The following is an 18878-nucleotide window of genomic DNA, read 5'->3' as shown; positions in this document are numbered from 1 at the left end:
CCAGTCCACACCCCAAAATAATTAAATCAGTATTTCTGGAAGTGAAATTCAGACTCCAATATTTTCTTAGGTTTTCCTAAGCGATACCAATGTGCATCGAAGAACCAGTGCTCCATAGTGGTTTGCAGCTTGCCCTTTTTATTACAAATGTGGTGCATCGACCAACAACAGCACCACTTGGGAGCTTGTTAGAAATGTAAAATCTCAGGTCCAAAACCTAGACCGACTGAATCAGAATCTGCATTTTGCAAGATCACTAGGAAATTTGTATGTATATTCTAGTTTGAGAACCACTCTTCTAGGCCATATTTCCTTGAACAAATGACATTTTAAATAGCATCTGCGCTACGTGTAAATAATGCTTGAAAAATAATTAGAAAAAAAGCCCTAAAATCAATTAGAAATGGACAAGCAACTTAAATGAATTCCTTATAAGTCTATTTTAATTCCTCATACTATTTGGATTTTAATCAATATTTAAAAGCTATTTATCATTTAAAATGTCTTACTGATAAATATATAAAAATTGATATTCATTTATTAATTTCCTGAATAATTTGCAATGCTGCATTGGGCCGATGGATTTTGACATCTGGATGAAACACACTGGACTCCATTACGATTTTGTCATCTGAAAGATTTTGCATTGCTGTGCTCAAGGAATTTGGATTGTAGGGGATGAACTATATTAATCTTTGGAGAAGTAAAAAGGTTATATTTGGATGAAATTGCTGGATCATGTAGACAAATTTTCCAGCTGCTTTCAAACAGTACTGAGAAAGTCCTTATAGATTTTTGTTTGATCTCATTATATTGGTGAGGAAACAGTCCCAGCAATGTAAAGTGGCTTACCTGAGGTCATACTATTGATTGACAGCAGCATTTGAACACAACTCATGTTCCCTGACTTTAAGTTCAGAGCTCTTTATGTTATTGCCCACTGTCTCTCATTTTAAGTCTAAACTTTTCTAGGATTCTGTAACAATCACTAAGAGAAAACAGATGAATCAATAGTAAAACTCCTCAGAGTTGTCAGCCTGGATATTTTGACTTTCAGAAATCCACTCAGAGACTGCTCAAAAGCAGAAAAAGTCCAAGTATTCACTGTGAATGGGAATGGGAGTAAAACTGACCTTGCTTTTGGATTTATCTTAATAATTCGTACATGAGCCTATATTCACTGGTTATTTGGGTAACATACTCTTGATGTTCTGGATAGGAGAGTGCCAATCATGTTATCATACTAAGATTATATTTGACTGTTTTACAATTCTAATGATATGTAGTGATTTTATTTTTCCTGGGGTCTGAAAATAACAGTACAAAATAACTATATTATTGGTAAAGACAGTATCTGAATTAAGCATAAAACATTTCATCTAGATAGGAAAAATATGTAACTTTTTATATTTTCCCATTCTAAATATTGACAAATGATATAATGGAGCAGCATAATATCAATTATCACAGAAAGTAATTTTTAAGGCAGCAGATTTCTGCTTCAAATCTCAAATAAAAATCTCACACACATTCACTGCCAAATCCTAAAAACTCTGAGCTCACAGAATAATTTTGAAAGAGTAAGTAAAAAAAAAATTAATTTGAGCTCAGATGTGATTACCACAAACCCAAAGTATAAAAACGAAGTGCAAACATACCTAAATAGGAATTAGGAATTACAAACATTGTAGAAATAAATCATATAATGCAAATAAAAAGTGAACAGAAAATTACTGTTTAAAAGATAAATTTTTTCAACTGCTTTCACTAAATTGAATCTGGTATCTGGCTTTCTTCTTCACTGAGCATAAATATAAAGTTAGAATTATTCTGTGAGTGACCTAATATTTATTCTTCAGTACTTTGGTTTTTAAATTTATTGCAAATTCCTCCGTATGTAGAAAATGGTTACTTTTCCACGTTAACTCCTTACACAAAATGACTTTTCCTATCTACAAAATGTATTATGAATATACTTTCTTTACTGATCTTTTAATGCAAGTATCTAAATAACTGTTGTCTCTATTTTATAGGCATACACATCCCTGTGATCATGAGTCTGGCTCAAAACCAATTTGTAGCAAATCATCCATTTCTGTTTATTATGAAGCATAACCCAACAGGTACCGTTTTTGCGAATTCTTTGGGGAACTGATTATGTTAGGCAGAACTAGTTCCAGTTTCTAATTGCAATGCACATACCTGAAGTCATTTGTTCTTTCAATGGATATTTGTTAAGTGCACTTTTATATACCAGGTACTGTATTTTAAGAGAAGACAGAGGCCTAAAATAGGGCAGTGGTAATAATAACTGCCATCATGGCTACTATATATGGTAACCATTTCATATAACCATCACTAAAGCTGAAACCACTCCAAAAGATTAGATATTTGACTAGTAAAGACACAAAAGCTCAGAGAAAGATTGTATAGTTTGTCTCAGGTTACATAACTAGAAAGTGTCAGAGTGGGAATGCCGGTCAACTGTCTGTGTATGATGCCACATTGGGGATGGAAATTGAGAGGTGTGGAGTTGTGAAAGAACTCAGAGGTGGATGCCAAAACAGTAAGTGACTAGTGTAGGTTCTGAGGGGAAGGAAGGAGTCAAATCTCCAACTTGGTCAACTGGTGAAAGATGATGCAGTTAGGTAAAAAAGGGAGCGTGGAAGTAGTGGATTGGATTGGCATTGGGCACAATGCCAACACAGAGAAATGCAGATTGTCTGGATGGATGCTTCTGCACTTTCTCCTGGGAATAAGAAAAGCCAGAAATGTGAATACAGTGGGAAAACTGTCAAGTTTATGTTTAGGATCCTTCAGCAGTCATAATGCTCATGTGAGAGTTACAAGCCACAGGATAGTAGAAATTACATTTTACTCATCTCTGTATTCAGGCCAATATTTGGCAAAACGCCTTGCACATAATATCAGTTTCCCTATAGACACAGGGTGTGAAATTGGGTAGGGCTCAAGTTCCAGCTGAATTCACTAACAGTTGTGAAACAAGTTGCTTGTCCTTTCTAAGCCACATTTCCCCTGTATCTTATTTGAACATAATAGTAGTACTTATCTCATAGAGTTACATAAAAGAATTTTTGAAGCCTGTAACACTGTGCCTGGCACATACTAAGTGTTCATTATGAATAAATTAATATGAATGAGTGAGTGAATAAAAGAAGAAAGGCAAGTGAAAAAGTATAAAGTCATTTACAGGGAGAAGAGACAAAATTAATTGCAGAATCTGAATCTGTTAGATTAACTAGGGATACTGATATTATTGGCCCAGTAAGGGATACATCACTCTTTTTTTGGCTCCATGAAACTCATGCTGAGTGACCCTTCTGAAAGTCATATTTTAAAAACAATGAAAGTTTTAGAATTGATGAGACTGTATTAACACAACTTCAATTCTAGTAATGGATATTTCAGTGTTCAAATGTATTCTAAGTATGTCATTTGATCTCTACGTCTAACCTTTAGATAATTCTAATTTTTCAGAATTAATATATAATTGTGTAGTATGGAACTTCATTGGGCATCAACGCACAAGTAAATAATGGAATTTAGAATAATTATGTTTTACTGTATTTTCCAAGTTGATGACTTGTTATATGCGAAGGCCAAGTAACAGCTATCAGTAAAACAGCAGCAAAAATTCAAAACCCACTTATCTGTTTATTTATGATAATGCTTCACTAGCAGATCTTAATGACAGTTTGAACTGTTTTATGTTCTGTATTGTAATGAGACTTTCTAAACTAGGGTTGCTCCTTTAAAGTATTGTTTAAAATAAATGGACATTCATTTATCAGGGACTGTTCATTGTTACCTAATAAAATATAGAAAGGGCTGTTATCTTAGGATAATACATATTTAGTGATTTATCAATTTTTCTCTTGCAAATGAACTCAAGAAATCATTGAGATTAATGAAGATAGTGATTTAGCATCACCATAGTGAACTATTAAATGGCTTCATGGTATACATAAAATGTATTCTGTTGATGATTTCTGAAGTATGAGGACGAATGATTTCAGGTTTAGTACAACCAATTTTTACGTAGCCTGGAAATTTTCTTTTATCCAAACAGTCCTTTTGTGTAAAATCTATACATTATTTGGATTTTCCTATCAGATGAATTTTATATTGCGGTATATTCATCTAAAGCCCTTACTAAGCTAAACTTCTAGAACAATAAAGCACCTTTTTAAGGTTGAGGATATAGGCCCACTTTATAGGCTTTGAGAAGAAAATTGTGAAAGATACTCATGAAAGGTACCATTCCTGAAAAAATAGTCAATTATGATTTTGAAATTGACAGGACTCCAGATATAATGAAAGTTACTGCGTTTAGAACTCTTTTGGGTTATGTGTTGAGGGGAGAAGCAGATTGCAGAATATCCATTAAGAATTTTTTTTCTAGCCATTAGCTTGGTAATGCTATTGTATTGTAATATTAGGAGGTAAAAGTTGCTTACATCTGATGAAGATGTTGTATAAATATGTTGATTAAATATGGGGATACCTATTTAGAAAGGAAGCATGAAGATAAAAAATAATAATCATTTTTGCTTCAGTCTGCCTCTAAATTCTTCACTATTATGTCAAGGGAGATTTTGTTAATCTGCCCAATTTATTAGTGAGTAGATTGATGATGGCATGAAGACTCAATTCAAAATGTGATTCTTCCTGAAGAAACAGATTGAAAAGGCTGGTACTAATGGCTTTTATGTAACATTCTACACTTCTAGGTATTTAAAATTTTAAGATATTATGTTCAATTATAAGTTAGTGTTTATAGAATTTACTTTAAAATGTTTCCAGGCAAACTATTCTAATGAACATTTTAATGCCATAGCATTATGGCATTAGTATTATGAAGATAAAAGAGTCACTGCTTATTCCTATTGTGACTGAATGAAATATCTATTCTGGGAAATGTATTTATGTATCTTTATCTATCTGAAATATTGGGGTATTTGTTTTCTTTTTCCCATAATTATTTTAATATTTTGAAACAAAACATTGTTGACTATAATTATTCATAATAAAAAGTAAAATCTGGGTTGGGTGCAGTGGCTCACGCCTGTAATCCCAGCACTTTGGGAGGCCGAGGAGGGTGGATCACGAGGTCAGGAGATCGAGACCATCCTGGCTAACATGGTGAAACCCTGTCTCTACTAAAAATACAACAAATTAGCCAGACGTAGTGGCGGGCGCCTGTAGTCCCAGCTACTTGGGAGGCTGAGGCAGGAGAATGGTGTGAACCCGGGAGGCGGAGCTTGCAGTGAGCCAAGATCGCGCCATTGCACTCCAGCCTGGGCAACAGAACGAGACTCCGTCTCAAAAGCAAAAACAACAACAACAACAACAAAAACAAAACAAACAAACAAAATATATAAAATCTTCTGGAGTTTATATCTGTTTTCATGTTATTGGTTCTTCAAAGAGTGTGTCTTTGGACTGAATAGTAGAGTTAATAAAAAAGGGCCATCCTACTATTATTTTAAATACATTTAAATATCATTTTCATTAGCTTTAACATTATGCACAATTGATCACTTTGGAAATTAACCTTTATTACATCTGAGTGTAAGGAACTTAAGGCAACATTTGACACTGATTGATTTAGGTCACTTCTCTTAACCCAGTTGAAAAGAACGGTGAATAGATTTTGGTACATCATTCTTTCTGTTTTGTCCTTCAGTTCTTAGTTCCTTTTCACTTGCAAACACAGAATGGTTGAAAACAGGTATTTGCATTTATGCTGTATAGTATATCACTTTGGTGAGGATTTGAAAATACTAGAGATATAAAAATATTGTCTTTGGCAGTAAAGTAAGCTTTGATTCAGCGCTGAAAAAGGAGAACTGAGAAGTTGCACTTTTAACCCTGAAGCGTTACATTATATGCATAAAATGATGACTGCTAATGCCTTAAATTTAAAACTCTACCATGCTTATCACCATTTTATTATGCTATGTTCTCCAGACTGGGTCTCTATATTTAAAAGAACACCTCTCTGTCACTTTATTTTTTTTTTTATTTCCCTCTATGAAAAACAGGATTAATGCTTTTTCCATGACAAGCTGTAGTGGGTGTTAATTTACTTCATAAATTACCAGAAAATGATTAATAATGATATAATTATGAATTTGAGACAAAGGAGAAGGCTTTGCTATTGGACACCGCCTATTTATCTTACAGAGAAAAAAGACCAAATAATATGTTAAATATTAAGAAAAACTAATTATTGTCAGTTGTTTTCTCCAGAAATTCCTAAAATATGTTTGTTTGTTTGTTTCCCTAGAATCAATTTTGTTTATGGGAAGAGTGACAAATCCTGACACCCAAGAGATAAAAGGAAGAGATTTAGATTCACTGTGAATGAAAACACAGCCTCAGAATAAAAGATGATTTCTCGAAAATAGTTGATTGGCTAAATATCATCATCTTGACAATATTTGCTCTATATCTTATATCTTTTCTGTTTTAAACTGTGCCTGTGTTAATAGATATCTGTCTTGATGAATAAGTAAAGTTAGGTATGCATTTGTTTCTGTTCTTTTTGTATGTTTTAGAAAATCTATGTGCGTCTAAAGCCTTGAGCGTATATAAAATATTACCATTCACATGTTAGAATAATCCTGTCTATAATATCTTAAATATCAAATTCTTGTCTTATATATCAAGTTTATTATATCCTAAAATACTGGACTATTAAACTCACACATAGCACCATTATCTAGCTATGGGGAGGTAAGGTCAAGAGACCGTGGCCATGGTACGTGCCTCTCTGGGGTGTCGCTTAAGACACAGAGATCCAGTATTCCTTGCAGTAGAGGAGCTTTGGGCATTTCGCTAATCTTAACTTGTTGTTTGACATGTTACATTTAATAATTTTGAGACATACCAGTTTTTTTCCTACTGATTTATGGTTTTAAAATGTATACAATATAGAGATACTGAGCACTTTTGTAAAGCATTCCTGTTTTTATAGTTGAAAGTGGCAGCATAATTAGTGTGACTTAGGAAGCTGAACTTTCACAATTTTACAATACTGAGCCAAGGAAGTGTTAGAGTCAAGATTGTGCACTATAAAGATTAAATGCAGATCCCTTCCCTTGAATACTCTGAAACATCACATCTAAATATCAAAAGCTAAAACTACATTCCAATATTACTTCATGTAACATGTTTCATAGTTTTTCGATTTTCAAGCTAATGTTGTAAAATGCCTTTTGTTTGTTTGTCGTGGGAATTTTGGCAGAGAGCTTAATGATAATGGCTACACCTCACTGAGCCCTAATTGTGTGTTGGGCTCACTGAAGTAAGCACTTTTTACATTATGTTAAATGTACTAAAATTTTTATGAAACAGCATTACCTAAATTCCTGATAAAGAAACTGAGATTCAAAAATGTTATAAAATTAGTCAAAGACACATAACTGATAAATATGGTGGGTAGATTTGAACTCAGAACTACTCGAGCTAGAAGTCTATGGCCTTAATTACTGAATTATATTCCCTTTGCAGGGAAGGAAAAAGTAATTTTCTCTCTACTTCTCATAGCTTTGAGCTAGTATCCATTGTAACAAAAGGCAGCATAGCCAGGTGTGGTGGTTCACATCTGTAATCTCAGCACTTTGAGAGCCTTAGGTGGGAGAATCACTTAAGGCCAGGAGTTCAAGACCAGCCTGGGCCGCATAGTGAGATCCTGTCCAAAAAAAAGTTAAAAATAATAGCCAGGTGTGGTGGCACATGCCTGTGGTCCCAGCTACTCGAGAGGATAAGGCAGAAAGATCACTTGAGTTCAGGAGGTTGAGGCTGCAGTGAACTATGATTATGCTACTGTACTGTAGCCTGGACAATAGAGTGAATCCTCATCTCAAAAAACAAAAGATTCACAAGAGAAAAACAGACATTTGTTAACACATATACCACATGTACACATAGAAGATACCCAGGAAAAAAATGAGTAAATCTCAAAGAAGTGGCTTAGAACTCTGGCTTACATAGCATCTTTGACAAAGAATAATACATTGTTGAAGAAATGACAAAGGAAAAGGACCTTGGATTTTTAAGGGCAGTAAATTGTAGGAAGGCAAATATATGGTAGATAAAGGCTATTTTGTAAAATTTGTTGTGTAGATTCCTGTGGTGATATCTCCAGGATGATAAGCATCTTAAGTCATCTTCAGTGATCAAATTCTGTCCCACTTGGTAGAGAGAGGAGGAGGGATAACTTTGTGAATTTGTATCCTGTTTTTAGGCAAATTGTTTAGGCAAGGCAAATAACTTTTCCTGTATCTACTTCTCCTCAGTTGCCTTTAGCTCAAAATAATCCTTATGCAAAAGTGGCATCTTTTGTAGTGGCATATTCTGCTGTCCTTCATCTTCTACTTTAATTTTCAAAGTCTAGGTATCCATCTACAGAAAAACCGGCAGCAATACTCAAGACATTATGAAGCCAACTTTAGAATGAATTGTGATTGCTTAAAAATCATAACATAGTTGAAAGCAATGTTCATTACTTTCAATTTTAGCATACTTAAGATATAACACAGTAAATACTAATCTATATGTTAGTGACACACATTTGTGGTGTAAATTCCTCACAGCATATCTGTTTTAAAAATATGAGTCTTTGATTCAGGAAGGAGAGAATAACGAGTTAAGAGGATAGTAGTTTTATTCAGGTGTGGTCCACATTCCTGTTTCTCTTGGGTTGGCTGAATTCTTCTGATCTTCTTTCATGCATTAGATGTCATGCTCTCGGGATTCATTCATTCATTCTACAAATATTGAGCTTCCACTATGTTCCAGGTAGTTTTCTAAGCACAAAGGATATATTAGCGAGCAAATCTGACAAGGTCCTTGTCTTCATGGAGCTGACATTTTACTGGTAGCAGTAAACCAGTGAGCAAATTCAAAAACAAGTTAATTTCAAATGGTAATAACTGATGACATTAATAAAACAGAATAAGAAACTAAGAGGAGTTCAATAATTGAGATAATGTAATAAGATCACTACCCAAGTTTCACTTTAAGTACATATTCTTACAATGTGTTCCTAATATATTTGTTTTCTTTAATAAGATTTGCTAAAAGTCTGCCTCGAGCTCCCTACTGAGGATCCTGAAAGCATTATACAGAAGTTGGGTAATTTTTTTTTCTGATTTCATGTTCTTCTTCCATTTGGCTTAAAAATGGGAGTGTATTCCATAAGCTCTTTATGGAAGAATGAGTAGCCTTCTGGTGTGGATTCAAGCTAAAAAACACCATTTTCTACCACGTTTTGGAAATACTGTTGCCAAACCACTTCCAAAATTAAAACATTTAATTTTTACCTTCAATTGAAAGTAACTCAGTAGTTATTGCAAGTTTGTATCATACAGGTTACAAGCGCCTGGAATACATTTACAAAACATACATCTATTTATGAAGGAAAATAAGTATGAAATAATTTTCTTTGCTAAACTATATGAAAACTGTAGAATTCACAACAGTCCATAATCAATATGGGATAAAATTGCTGTCAAATTAATACCCCTTGTAAAAGTCCAGTACATCATATATAGGAAATATTTTTATTCCTCATGGAGGCAAAATAATTATTAAAATAGTAATGTTTCTTTTGGAAACTTTGGGTTTTATTGACTTCACATAGCTGTAATTCATGGCATATTCTAGAGGGGTGGTTACCAGACTGAACTTGGGTCTGCCTGCCTGGCACAGCAAGACCAAACAATGACATTGGGATTTGCAAGAAGAAAAAGTGGGGGCATTTATTTCAGGGCAACAAGCAAGGAGAATCAGGCAGCTCATGCTTAAGATCTGAACTTCCCAGTGGCTTAACTGTAAGAGTTTTTAAAGGCAGGGAGGCAGAGGTTACAGGCAAAGCTATAAATCAATACATGGAGGCTATAGGTTGGTTTGGCCTAAAAAGGTGGGACATCTCAAAGCAGGTGAGTGGGGAGGATGGCATGGCCCACAGATCACAGGTGGATTCAAATGTTTTCTGATCTGTGATTGGTTTGGCTTTGGGCCAGCAGAAAGGAGAGCTGAGCTCTGGCCTGTTAGTATAATTTCCCTCAGGGCCCTCAGGAAGAAATTAAGAACAAAGAATGACAGAGTTTAGTCCTCAGTTCCCCCAATCTGAGATCTATGTGCCAGCAGATGGCTTTTCCATGTGGTGAGGGGTCCAGGTTTCTGAAAAACAACTCAGGGACATATGTGAAGACTTTACCTTTACTTTCTATAGAGAAGCAAACACTGTGGCTCTAGCTTCCTTGGCTATTGTTTTCAGATATTACTGTATTCTTACTTATCAGGTTGCTCCTTTACTTCTCAGGGCTAGGTCGGTGACTGGAATTTCCCCAGAAAGAACTCAAAATTTTCCTTTATTTCCATGCTTTGTGGGTGGCAGGCCCGTAGGAGGGATCCCTGCTTCATCTCAGAATCTGCCACATCACGCAGTACAACTGAAAGGCCAAAGACCTGAGAAAAGGAACAATTTCTTTCTTTGGAGAGGCTTACAACATCTCCTGAATTGGGTAATGATGAGATGGAAACCTTCAAAGGTACAGAGAAAACTTTAGGCAGGTTTCATTAAAAGTCTGTGTCTTAGACCTCTGGAAATAAGATACTTCCTCACTGTGTAGCCTTATACCATTGAAGCATATTCTATGAAGGACTAACCCGCGAGCCATGGATTGGCCTGAGTCTGACTACATGCACTTGGTAGAAGTGTGGGCCTACTTAATTTGTTTGCTTGCAAGAGCATTTGATTTTGTGATTCCCTTCTCCCCTTATTTTCATAGTTCCTCATATGATAATCTCTAAATCTGAAGCCTAAAATTCTAAATGTCAATAATCTCTTTTCTTTCTCCTTTTGATTCCTCAACTGATCACTCTGATGATAAAAAAGGAATCAAAAGTTGAGATATTTTTCACAGTCCAACATTATAATTTTTGGCTTGTCACATCAATTCTCTGGAGCTTCAATGCCCTCACCTATAAAATGAAGGGTTGGTTGGACTAATCCTATTTCAAGTCTTTATTCCAAAGTTCTATCTTGGCAAACCTTGGGCTTCTCCTCAAAGACACATCTTTGAAATAATGTCTTTTGAGTTTTTATTGTCTATAAGCAGTTATTTTGCACAAAACAAAAGTACATTCCACATTTATTTCTCACAAGGATCTTGATCTTTTACATTCTTTATTAATAGTTGTCTCTTTATAGGTTTGAGATTTATTTTTTAAAAACAGCATATATATATTTTCACTCATGTCCACGTGAAGAGACCACCAAACAGGCATTGTGTGAGCAATAAAGTTTTTTAATCACCTGGGTGCAGGCAGACTGAGTCTGAAAAGAGAGTCAGCAAAGGGGGATGGGTTGGGGCCATTTTATAAGATTTGGGTAGGAGTGGAAAATTACAGTGAAAGAGGATTGTTCTCTGGCTGGCAGGGGTGGTGGGTCACAAGGTGCTCAATGGGAAGCTTTTGAGCCAGGATGAACCAGGAGAAGGAATTTCACAAGGTAATGTCATCAGGAAAGGCAGGGACCAGCCATTTTCACTTCTTTTGTGATTCTTCACTTGCTTTGGGCCATCTGGACATATATGTGCAGGTCACAGGGGATACGATGGCTTAGCTTGGGCTCAGAGGCCTAACATTCCTGCCTTCTTATATTAAGAAGAAAAATAACATAAAATGGTATTGAAGTATTGGGGCAGTGAAACACTTTTTTGGCGGAGGTGGCATGGAGAGATAATGGGTGATGTTTCTTAGGGCTGGTTCGAATGGGGTTAGGGGTGGCGTGGGAACCTAGAGTGGGACAGGTCAAGTTGAAGGAGGATTTTGTGGTAAGGGGTGACATTGTGGGGTTGTTAGAAGGAGAATTTGTCATATAAAATGACTGGTGATGAGCTGGATAAAGTTTTGGATGAACTGAGAAACTAAATGGAAGATACAAGGTCCGAATAAAAGAAGGAGAAAAATAGGTATTAAAGGACTAAGAATTGGGAGGACCCAAGACATCCAATTAAAGAGTGCTCAAGGGGGTTCAGTGTAAATACCCGCTTGGTTGGCAAGGTTTTGGGCTCTATCCTCGAGTTTTTTTATGTTGTCATACACCAGACCAGATTGATTTAGGTAAAAACAACACTCTTCATTTAAAAATATACAGAGTCCTCCTTTTTCAGCAGTGCGTAAGTCAAGGCCTCAGCAGTTTTGGAGGACAACTGCAGCTGAAGAGTCAACTTGGGCCTGGAGGACTGATAAAGTTTGTGATATGTCTGTGGTGCTAGCAGAGAAGTCATTAGAGAGGCTACAGAAGGTCGTGACAAGTTGAAATGCCTGCTATTCCAGTATCGAGGGCAATAGCGGAGACAGAAAGTCCTAAACTGACAAGCAAGGGAATTAGTGGAATAACTCTTTTTTGTTGTTTTGGTGTCATGAGGGGAACAGGGAGCTCCTCAGTCCCATTTTCAAACTGAATTTTGGGAGTAAGGAAAACTGGTATGCATTTGCTTGTCCAGTTAGCAGGTAGACACATGTAGGTAGAGGATCCACAGAGGAAGAAGAGACCTTGTGTGAGGCAAAACTGGAAATGCAAAGTAAAAAGATGAGAAAGAGTGCTGAAAGGGGTGTCTTGTACCCAGACTCCTAGGGATCCAGCTGGGGTGGCAGCCATCAGAGGTTGTAATGGGGACTGATGGGGTAAATGTGTAGAGGGAGAGGTTCGATTTTCATGGTGTATGAGTGTCTATGAGCAATCTTTCACTGTTATTTATGGGGCTGGGTATAAGTAAACAAGAAGAGAGCCTGGGAGGAGAGTCAGCTGAGCAAGGGGAAAGTAAGCAAGGATGGAGTGAAAAAGTATCTTCCTTAGCAATAATTACTGCTAATGTTTTAAAGTTGTCAGTATTGATAGATGGCTTATCTGTATTACAGAGCTGGAAGGCTCCAATTGTTTCAGTGACGTGTGTTGTTGGGCTTTGGAGATGAAGAGTGAAGGAACATCGAGAAGGTGAAAGGTTACCCCGGGGAATTCCAGTGGGTCTTTGCCAAGAGATACATAAGGAGTGGCCACAGGAATAGTAGTTTGTGTTGTGAGGGATCCAAATATGGGGGGAGTAGAGTTGATATAAGGAGAAACATTTTTTAAATAAGTGCAGAGAAGGGCGGCAGCTTGCTGATGTGAAATGTCTGGGGAGGTCTTGCTGGACCTGTCTAGAAAGTAAATGAGTTCCTCAGGAGGGTAAAGGTGAGGGCTGTTAAAGGAAGTTCAGAGGTATAGGGAGACAGGAGATATTGCCCAGTCTGTATGTAAGGCAGGGACAGCTGTGTAGGTGCTGGTAGAAAGGGAAATGCAAAGCCAGCAATTGTTTGCTCAGGAGGGATTAGAAAAAGCAAAGGAGAGAGTGAGTCAGGTTGATAGTGTGGTGGAGATAGCTGGGGAGAGGTAGAGGTTGGCATAAGAATGGGAATGAGAATAAGAGTGAGTATGAAAGTAAAGAATAGAACTTCATCAGGGTGAAAGTATTGGAGGGTGCCCTGCCAGCAAAGATCATCTATCCACTCTAAGAGGGAGTTAAGAGTGGCGGTTTGGGGATAGCACCAGGAGATATCAACTGTGATGGCTTGGAGAAACAGTGTAAACCGGCAGTGTAAACAAGAGTTGGGCATTTATGAGTAGTTGAGAAGGGTGAATAGGAGTATGACTAGACAGAAGATAGTAGGGATGACTAGTTTTGGGGGCTCAGTTCAAGTAGTGGGGGTAACTGCATAAAGTCCTGTTGCAAAAAGTAGGGTAAGGATGAACAGACCTAATAGAATGAAGGGATTTATTAGGCTCATAAGAGTGATTACTGTTCTTCAGAAATGTGAGTGAGTTTAAGGGAAGTAGGGGAAAGTGCTTGCGACTTCCAGGAGGAAGAGGAGAAATTAGGCTGGCTGTCAGATGGACATAGCTTTATTCTGGAACAGTGAACCCAGTGGGGAGGATCCTGCAGGCAGAAGGCAGTTGGGGTACTAAAGATGACTAAGTAGCATCTGATCCATTGAGGTTGTAGAGTTTGTGTGGTCAGATTCTTAATAAGAACTGATCGTCTAGCTAGGATGTCTTCATATGGCTGAGAATCTGCAGTAGTCAAGAGAAGATTAGCAGCCTGGCGAATTTCCTGTCTAGCCTGCTGGAGGACTGGAAAATAGTTGCCTAGAGGGCTGGTGTCTCAGATGAGGTTGGGGCCGAGCAAGAAAGTGCATCCACATAAAAGTTCAAATGGACTGTACCCTGTAGCATCTCGAGTACAGGCTCTAATTCTAAGAAGGGCAAGAGGTAAAAGTCCTGTCCAGTCCTTTTTAATTTGGAGGCTGAGCTTGGTGAGGTGTGTCTTTAAAAGACCATTAGTCTGTTCTACCTTTCCTGAAGATTGAGGACAGTAGGGTATATGAAGTTTCCACTGAATACCAAGAGTCTGAGAAACTGCTTGGGTGATTTGACTAGTAAAGGCTGGTCCGTTATTGCACTGTATAGAGGTGGGAAGGCCAAACCAAGGAGTTATGTCTGACAGAATGGAAGAAATGACTGTGGTGACCTTCTCAGACCCTGTGGGAAAGGCCTCTACCCATCCAATGAAAGTGTCTACCCAGGCCAAGAGGTATTTTAGTTTCCTGACTCAGGGCATATGAGTAAAGTCAATTTGCCAGTCCTGGGCAGGGGTAAATCCCCAAGTTGATGTGTAGGGAAGGGAGGGGGCCTGAACAATCCCTGAGGGGCAGTAGAATAGCAGATGGAACACTGATAAGTGATTTCCTTAAGGATAGATTTCCACAATGGAAAGGAAATGAGAGGTTCTAAGAGATGGGCTAGTGGCTTATAACATACATGGAAGAGGTTATGAAATGACAACAGAATAGAATGAGTCTATGAGGCTGGAAGGAGATATTTTCCTTGATCCAAGAACCATTTGCCTTGTGTGGGAAGAGATTGATAGGTGGAAGTTTCAGTGGGGCAGTAGGTGGGAGTGACCAATGAGAAGGAGAAAAACTGGCCATGAAGGACAGAAGCTGGAAGGCTAGCTGTCTCTTTAGCTACCTTATCAGCATAAGCATTGCCTAGAGCAATGGGATTTGATGGCCTTTTGATGGCCCTTGCAGTGAATGACTCCAGTTTCCTTTGGAGGTAAAGCGGCCTTGAGAAGAGTATTTGTTAAAGAGGCATTAATAATGGAGGACCCTTGTGTAGTAAGGAAACCTCTTTCTGCCCGTATAACAGCACGGTGGTTCAGGATATGGAAGGTGTGTTTAGAGTCAGTATAAATATTGATGCATAGTTCCTTTGCAAGAGTGAGAGCCCAAGTTAAGGCAATGAGTTTGGCTTGCTGAGAAGTAGTGGAGGGAGGCAGAGCAATAGCCTCAGTGATAGATGTGGAAGATACTACAGTGTAGCCTGCCTTTGCTGGTGAGTGGCGATTAGGCCTGGTGGAGCTGCCATCAATACACCAAATGTGATCAGGGTGAAGAACAGGAAAGAAGGAAATATGGAGAAATGGGGTGAATGTCAGGTGGATCAGAGAGATGCAGTCATGGGGGTCAGGTGTGGTATCCAGAATAATGTGGGAGTCCAGATTGAAGTCCGGGCCAGGAACAATGGTAATTGTGTGAGACCCAACAAAGAGTGAGTATAGCTGAAGGAGCCAGGGAGCAGAAAGTACTTGCATCAGGTGTGAGGAAGAAAATAGATTTTGGAAGTTATGAGAGCTGTAGAGAGTGAGTTGAGCATAGTTTGTGCTTTTGAGGGCCTCTAAAAGTTTTAGGGCGGCAGCAGTGGCTGCACGGAGACATGATGGCCAGCCTAAAACAGGAAGGTCAAGTTGTTTGGACAGAAAGGCTACAGGGCACGGTCCCGGTCCTTGTGTAAGAATTCTGACTGCACAGCCCTGCACTTCGGCTGTGTGTAATGAAAAGGTTTGGGATGAGTCAGGGAGAACGAGTGTGGGAGCAGTCTCTAAAGCTGTCTTCAAGGAATGGAAAGAGAAGTGGGGAAAAGATTTAGGATCTATGGGGTCAGCTAGGTTTCCTTTTGTGAGTTTATATAATGGTTTTGTTAGGATGACAAAACCAGGTATCCAAAGGCAAAAGTATCCAACCATGCCTAGGAAGGAAAGAAGTTGCTTTGTAGAAGGTGTTGGGGTTTGAGAGATCAGTCACACTCAATCGGCAGGGAGAGCATCTGTATTTTTATGAAGAATTATGCCAAGGTAGGTAACAGATGGAGAAGAAATTTGAGCTTTGGAGGGGGATACCTGATATCCTTTGAGGAATAAATATTGAAGGAGCAGGAGGGTGTCTCGTTGGGAAGATTCAAAAGAGGGGCTACAAAGTAGAAGGTCATCAATATTTGAATAAGATGAAAAGTGGAGGGGTGGAAAGTAAATCATGCGAAAGAGCTTGACTGAAGTAACAAAGGCTGTCCCTGAAGGCTTGCGGCAGCATAGCCCAGGTAAGCTGCTGGGACTGATGGGTGTCAGGGTCAGTCCAGGTAAAAGCAAAGAGACGTTGGGATGAGAGGAGCAGGGGAATAGTGAAAAAAGCATCTTTAAGATCAAGAACAGAATAGTGAGTTGTGGAGGAAGGTATTGAGGACAAAAGAATGAACGGGTTGGGCACTACAGGGTGGATAGGCAAAACAATGTGGTTGATAAGGCACAGATCCTGAACTAACCTGTAAGACTGGTCCAGTTTTTGGACAGGTGAAATGCGGGAATTGTAAGGAGAGTTTATATAGGTTTTAGAAGCGCATGCTGTAGCAGGCGAGTGATAACAGGCTTTAATCCTTCTAAAGTGTGCTGTGGGATGGGATATTGGCATTGAGTGGGATAAGGGTGATTAGGTTTTAATGGGATAGTAATGGGCACGTGATTGGTTGCCAGGGAGGGAGTACAGGTGTCCTATACTTGTGGGTTAAGGTGGGGGAATACGAGAGGAAGACGCAAAGGAGGCTTTGGATTGGGAAGAAGGGTGGCAATAAGACGTGGCTGTAGTCCAGGAATAGTCAGAGAAACAGATAATTTGGTTAAAAAGTCTCAGCCTAATAAGGGAACTGGGCAGGTTGGGATAACTAAAAAAGAGTGCATAAAAGAATGTTGTCTAAGTTGGCACTAGAGTGTGAGAGTTTTAGGGAGTTTTGAAGCTTGGCCATCAATACCCACAACAGTTATGGGGGCAAGGGAAACAGGCCCTTGAAAAGAAGGTAATGTGGAGTGGGTAGCCCCCATATAGATTAAACAGGGGATGGACGTACCCTCCACTGTGAGAGTTACCCAAAGCTTGGTGTCCGTGATGGTCCAGGTGGCTTCTGAGGCAATCGGGCAGCGTCAGTCTTCAGCTGCTAAGCCGAGAAGATCTGGGAAGGAGTCAGTCAGAAAGCCTTGGATTAGAGCTTTAGGGGCTCTAGGAGTGGCTGCTGGGAGAGCTGGTCAGTCTGATTTCCAGTGGGTTCCTGCACAGATGAGACAATGGCTTGGGAGGAATCCTGGGCTGTGGGCATTCCTTGGCCCAGTGGCCAGTTTTCTGACACTTGAAGCAAGATCCTGATGGAGGAAGTCCTGTAGGAATGCTTGACTGCTGCAGCTTAGTTGTGTGTGACTTAGGCATGTTGAACTTCTTGTGTGCTGGAGGTGCAGCTGGGTTTTGTCCCCCAAGTAATTGTAAGTCAGCCTGGCAGCCTCCTCTCTATTATTGTACACCTTAAAGGCGTGGTTGATTAATTCCTGTTGTGGGATTTGAGGGCTGGATTCTAAGTTTTGAAACTTTTTTCCTAATGTCAGGAGCTGACTAGGTGATAAAATTCATGTTTAGAATGAGATGGCCTCCTGACCCTTCAGGGTCTAGGGCTGTAAAACGTGTCAGGCTTGTTGCCAAATGAGACATGAACTGGTCTGGGTTTTCATCTTTATCTTGGGTAGTTTCTTTAAGCTTGTCATAATAACAGTTTTGTAAGCTGCCTTTTTAAGCCCTTAAACTAGGCAGGAAATCATGTAATCTCACCTAGCTATACCTGGGGAATCTGCCTGATAGTTCCATGGGGGATCGTCTCGGGGAACTGCTCTAATGCCTTCCTGGAGGTCTGGCTCATGGAGCTGGTGGTTGTCAGCATGCGATTGGGCTAGAGAAAAAACTCTTTGTCGTTCATCTGGGGAACGGGTAGAAGTTAGGATGACATTTAAGTCACTCCAGGTTAAATTGTAGGACAGAGTTAGATATTGGAATTCCCGTATATATTTAGTGGGGTCTAATGAGAAAGAACCTAATTGCTGACTGATCTGAGAGAGTTCTGATAGAGAAAAAGGCACAGGTACCCTGACTATGCCTTCAGTACTGGTGATCTCTCTAAGAGGAAATTGTTGGGCAGGTCGGGGAGAGCTAGTCACCGAACTAAACTGTAAGCCGGACCGGATGTGAGGAGGGGAGGTGAGAGAAGGATTATAGAGTGGAGGAGAGGAGACTGAGGAAGAATTGAGACTTGACTTGGCCTGGTGAGGAGCATCCTGGAGAGGAGGAGACAGGTCAGATGGGTCTGTAGAAAAGGAAGATTGGAAAGACTCAGCAATGCTTGGGGTTGGGACTGAGGGGACAGGTGGGAGGGAAAGAAGGAGGATCTGGGAGGAATCGCATTGGGAACAGAGACTAGGGAGGGAATGAAGTGTGAAAAATGCCTGAAAGTAAGGCACCTCAGACCATTTGCCCATTTTTGGACAAAAATTACCTAGGTCTTGTAGGATGGAGAAATCGAAAGTGCCATTTTCTGGTCATTTAGAGACGTTGTCAAGTTTGTATTGGGGCCAAGCGGTGTTGCAGAAGAAAAT

General features: G+C 39.1%; 1 protein-coding gene across 2 annotated transcripts in view; it reads left to right on the top strand.

Annotated features, from left to right (window-relative positions):
- The window catches only part of LOC112422920 (serpin family I member 2), a 62210-nt gene extending 52442 nt beyond the window's left edge, over positions 1-9768 (top strand). For both annotated transcript variants that reach the window (XM_011715223.2, XM_011715232.3), the window contains exons 8-9: positions 2034-2123; positions 6311-9768. In XM_011715223.2, the coding sequence (XP_011713525.1) occupies positions 2034-2123; positions 6311-6387 (167 nt within the window). In that variant the 3' untranslated portion in view covers positions 6388-9768. The remainder of the gene's footprint in view (positions 1-2033; positions 2124-6310) is intronic.
- The last annotated feature ends 9110 nt before the right edge of the window (positions 9769-18878 follow it).

The sequence above is a fragment of the Macaca nemestrina genome, chromosome 2, assembly GCF_043159975.1.
Source record: "Macaca nemestrina isolate mMacNem1 chromosome 2, mMacNem.hap1, whole genome shotgun sequence".
Classification (NCBI taxonomy): domain Eukaryota; kingdom Metazoa; phylum Chordata; class Mammalia; order Primates; family Cercopithecidae; genus Macaca; species Macaca nemestrina.
This window is presented reverse-complemented; position numbering and strand designations above follow the sequence as displayed.